At 37.6% G+C, this 5,337-nt stretch overlaps 1 protein-coding gene across 1 annotated transcript in view; it reads right to left on the bottom strand.

Moving 5' to 3' along the window:
• Nucleotides 1-3,579: 3,579 nt before the first annotated feature.
• The window catches only part of LOC107691185 (NACHT, LRR and PYD domains-containing protein 3-like), a 13,604-nt gene continuing 11,846 nt past the window's right edge, over nt 3,580-5,337 (bottom strand). Inside the window, exons 7-8 of the mRNA XM_016489683.1 lie at nt 4,587-4,633; nt 3,580-4,512 (exon numbers count right to left, since the gene is read on the bottom strand). Coding sequence (XP_016345169.1) covers nt 3,977-4,512; nt 4,587-4,633 — 583 coding nt within the window. The 3' untranslated portion in view covers nt 3,580-3,976. The remainder of the gene's footprint in view (nt 4,513-4,586; nt 4,634-5,337) is intronic.

Raw genomic sequence — 5,337 nt, 5'->3', positions numbered from 1 at the left:
AGTATAGGTATGGGGCCCAAACATAACCTCAAGCCCAGGGGCCCCCGGCCCCGTAAGTCCTGCCCTGCCAACGATGCAATAAAGTTGTATATCAACACAAATAAACATTTTAGAAAATAAGGAGAAAATTCCAAACCTACTGAAAATACAAAGAAGAATTACAACCTCACATCATGATCAAACAGTTACTTACAGACATTACAGCTCAATAGGCTGTGAAAGGTAAGATGGACTTGGATGTTAGGAACTGCATGGGCACCTTGCAGTAAACACCAAACTAATGTGGCTTACTTCCTCTTAAACAGGAAGTCAGGGGTGGACTAGGAGGAAATTCAATTCACAGCCCAAAATGAATATCAAAATAAAAGTCAAGTATATACTGGAATTAACATTGCTTTATATTCTGAAATGTAAGATAAATATTTAATGAAATGAATGTAAAACCCAAAGCCAAAAATCGAAGCCAAAATCGAAATAAAAAAATGTAATTAGCTTAATAAAACAGCCACAGGCCTAAAGTGTAAGCAGACGTTTGAATGTTTAGTTCTCTTCTCTATCATAATTAAGCAGGGCTTTCATGTTGCGCGTGTGGAAGCTCCTCTGCACGAGCGCGATCTCGCTTCTGAATTGCGAAAAGCAAAAATGCATCATAGACAAATGTTTGAATATTATTGCATATAAAAACAGCTGGCAACTCTGGTGAGATAGAATTTGCAAGATAGTGTATATATATATAGCAATAATAAATGTATGTTTGTTTTCTTCATTTCTCCAGTACCAATAGCAGAACCGTTAAAAGTCAGAGTTTATCGATACTCCGGTCTTTTATAATTTAGCCCCGAGACCGATTAAATACCGGGTTTCGGTACGCATCCCTACGAGTACTACAACATTTAGATGCAATGAAATGTTGCCCATCATATTTCAAAATGTTGCACTCAATTTCACATATTTTAGTCTGGCATTATAGTTTGGGAAAAGTTCAACAAATGAATGTGTACAAGTTTATGTCACAGTAACACTTATAAGGAAAAATAAATGACTCATCAGCATGAGATTCTCCGCTGGATTAAGCCGCGTCACATCGCATTCTTCTTCTGAAGTAAATTCAAGGCTTATTCCTCACAACGCGTCTTCTTTGTTTTCAACATGACTTCATTTCGTTCATTTTAGTGACTCGTTTCAGGAAGATATTCACGGAGACTGAGAACGCAGAAAGCACACCCTATTTGTTTTCTTTATTTTACAAAACCAAAAAAAAAAAAGGTTTTGTTGATTATGCGAGTGTAGCCTATACAAATAACACTTATGTAATTTTTCAGTCAATATTAAATTAATGAAATAGCTATGAGTTTCACTTTGTAGTGTATTTTTTAGGTTTGATAACTTGAAAAGTAAACTTGAAAGTAAATTGAAAGTAAAGTAATTTGTAATCTGATTACTTTTTAAATGCAGTAATCAGTAGGGGTGTCCCCGACTAAGGATTTTCATAGTTGAATTGGAATGTTCGAATCTTGCCGATAGTCGACGGATAGTCGAATCATATGTTTTGGGGGCAGGGCAAAATACATTACCAAGAGTCAAGTTAGACATTCAACAGTCATAATTACGTTAACACACAGGGAAAATGTGTAACGGATGCCTCGCAGATACAAATGGGGTAAATTATGTTTTATGTTTTGATTAAAACATAAACATTAAACGTCAGCGAAACCCTAAGAATTCAAAACACTTTTTACAATAGTGCTCTCATTATAACGTTATGTATATGACAGTAGTTATAAATATCCTGCATTTCTGTTTTGAGCTGCGCGCGCAGAAGATGACCAGTAGAATGAAGCAGCAGGTTTTTAATCAATGGGATTTAACTCATCATTTATCTCATATAGATAACGCTTTGTTATTTATACAACATAACGTTAATATAACGATTTATAGGATATCTGCACAAAATGCCCCGAAAGCAAACATGTCTGCGCGGAACACGGCAACTAAACTCTAAAAATTCACAGCGTTTTATTATAATAGTGTTCTCATTATATGTATATGACAGTCCCAGACATAGTTATTAATATTCTGCATTGTTGTTTGTCCTGCTCGCCCTGCGCGCTAAAGCGATAATCACCGTAGTACTACAAGTGCTTTACTGCAGCGCAACTCAACCAAATGCATCTTACACTAGATAAATAATATATACCAGTCATTCTTGAGACGTGGGACAAAACAGGTCCAGCAAGGGTAACTGCTATTAGCTTTAAAAAATAAAAATATTTTCAATTTTAAATGTCATGAGGGATTGTTTGTTGTGTTTGTTTTAATACAGTAATTGACTGATTCAATGTATTTGATAGTTAAAATTATTACAAATTCAGGTTTTCGTCACCTCCGTCAGATGTGTCAACTCCGTCAGTTCTGTCAGCTCTGTCAGTTGAATATTTTGATAATATTTCATTATATTTTATATTTGTTGTGGAATTATTGGTCACATGTGAAAGTGTAATCTGTCTGCTAACACGAGAATGTGTTTTGAAATGTTAAAAACATCTTGAATGCTGTTAAAGATAAAGCTGAAATTATATTACACAGTCCAAGGTAAAAAAGCACATTTTGTTAAAAAAGAGAAAAGTTGGGAGGTTGTATCAAAGCATAGCTCAGTAGCTTAGTACATATAAGATACATCAATGCAGTTTCATTTGTCTGAGTACGAGGTTTTATTTTTTCAATTTTGCACCGTTTTGTCCCACTTCTCAAGAATGACTGCACGATATATATATATAAACCGGCTGAAATGTTTTGAAATCACTTGTACCCTACCTGATCGAAAAAATCCAGTCTTTCACTCTGCCTGTGTCAGTTTGAGTCTTGTTAAAGTCTAAAATCCCTGCCGCCAAGATGCTCCTCTGTCGGTCACGGACTATAGAAAGTTAAATTTAAATCTATAGGGGTGGTTGGATTTATTCACGCAAGATAAAATATTTATTTGAAGCTTGTTTCTTTTCAGATTCTTATTTACAGCATTATTTAATAGGCTTGTATATTAACATATTGGGAGAAAACCAGTAGTTCTATGTGAAATCAGATATTTGAGCACCCCCATAAAGCCACAATGGCATGATCATAACACCCCGCGAATATTCGACTGTGAGATTGGTAGTTGAATCAGGCTCCTCCTATCGAAGCACCGAATCGTCGACTATTCGGGGTCACCCCTAGTAATCAGTAATCAAATTACAATTTTAAATAAGTAATTTGTAGTGGATTACTTTTTTTTTAGTAACTTACCCAACACTGCATATAAAATACATTTACTTAAGACATATTTGAGCTTGGTATATCGCATTTTATAATTTTAAGTTCATAAATGTTTTGAATAAAAAGGGTAAAAAAAAAAAAAATACTTGTAAATCAGTTGTGCAGCTCCATTGTGAAGGCGAGTGCATATGATTTAGGTGAGTGAGTGAGGTGAAGTGTGGCCAAGTATGGTGGAATTTGTGCTCTGCATTTAACCCATCCAAGTGCACACACACAGTAGTGAACACACACACCATGAGCAGTGGGCAGCCAATGCTGTGGCGCCCGGGGAGCAGTTGGGGGTTCGGTGCCTTGCTCAAGGGTCTCACCTCAGTCGTGGTATTATGGGTTGAAGAGAGCGCTGTATATTCACTCCCCCCCCTACCTACAAACTCGACCGGACCTGAGATTCGAACCCGCAACCTTGGGTTACAAGTCCGACTCTCTAGCCATTAGGCCACGACTGCCATATCGTCATATGACAAGCTTGATGTGTCGCCATGTAAAAAGGGAATGCTGAAGTTCAAATATATTGTGTGAGTGTGTGTGTGTGTGTCAGAGAGGCTGTAGAAGGACAGAATGCTGGCCGACACATCCACATACACTCCTACTCTATTAAAGGATGAAGGGACAGGCGTCATACGACTACTGAGAAATTTTCTTTGTTGTTCTCAGGTCTAAGTTGTTAAATTTGACACAGATATGCTGAACAGTTATTATAAAAAACCCCAAATCCTGCATACAGGGGTTCAGTGAATGTGTTGTTGAATGTGTGTAAGTGTGTGAGTGTGTGTGTGTCAGAGACGCTGTAGAAGGACAGAGTGCCAGCTGACCAGTCCAGATACACTCCTACTCTATTAGAGGGCTGTGACGGGACTGGTATGCTAGTGTTCACATTATTGTGCCAGGAAGTGAACGCATTATCAGTGCAGAAGAGACTCCAGGATTTGTCATTGTATCCAAACCAACAGTCAATCTCTCCTTTCCTGCTGATACCTTTATATGACACTCCTATATCAGCCTTAAATCCGCTCCATTCAACCTCCCAGTAACAGCGTCCAGTCAGACTCTGTCGACACAGAACCTGCTTATAGTAATCAAATCTGTCTGGATGATCAGGATACGACTGCTTCTCTTCGACATGTGTCACCTTTTTGTTCCCCTCAGACAGCATGAGCTGAGTGTGTGCCGTGTTTGGATCCAGTGTGAGATCACAGGCATCTGAACACAAGAAGAAAGATGAGAATTACATGAGGGATACTTTTAGAGATGTGTGTAAGAGAGAAAAGACTTACATTTTCTCAGTCCTGGAGTGATTCTTAAAGGATGTCTATGGTCCAAACTAGAAAGAGACAAATATAAACCACGAAAGATAAATACTCGATTTAGAAAAAAAAAAAAAAAACCTGCAAGAAAAAGTACAAATATCAGTAAGCAACTTGAATGAATAAATAATGATTTTATGACGAACTTAAACTATGATGTTTACTTGTCCAGCCAGAATGGCTTTCGAAGGCCAAATACACTGACCGAAACTGTGACGTTTAATTTGTGCCTCTTCAATGATGTGTTTTGATTTTCTCAGCATCTATTTTGCGCACACAACATGGATAAACTACAACATGCAAACATGTCAGCTGTGTTAACAATATCAATATTAATGAACTATTATCGATTCTTAAATCTTAAAGGGGTCCTATTATGCTTTTTCAGTTTTTTAATTTTAGTCAGTGTGTAGTGTGTATGTTTGGGCATAAAAAAGATCTAGAAAGTTACAAATCTCAAAGTCCACTCCAAAGGGAGATATTTCGTTTTTTTAAAAATCCCTTTTCAAGAACTACAACGAACAGCTCGTTTGGACTACAGCGTTGGTTTCCGGGCTTTGTGATATCACAAAGCGGGCCATTAGAATATCATTAAAAATAATTCGAATGGTTGGGGGGTGGGGAGGGGCGAGGTTGTGGTTAGAACGCTTGGTGGAGTGAGCGCATCAGACGAGACGATGAAGAAGAAGTGCTGCTGCAGAGTTAGTGCATCAGAGAAAAC

Source organism: Sinocyclocheilus anshuiensis, unplaced genomic scaffold (assembly GCF_001515605.1).
Source record: "Sinocyclocheilus anshuiensis isolate Anshui unplaced genomic scaffold, SAMN03320099.WGS_v1.1 scaffold338, whole genome shotgun sequence".
In the NCBI taxonomy this organism is placed as follows: Eukaryota; Metazoa; Chordata; class Actinopteri; order Cypriniformes; family Cyprinidae; genus Sinocyclocheilus; species Sinocyclocheilus anshuiensis.
Note: the sequence above shows the minus strand (reverse complement) of the source record. Positions and strands in the feature narration are given on the sequence as shown.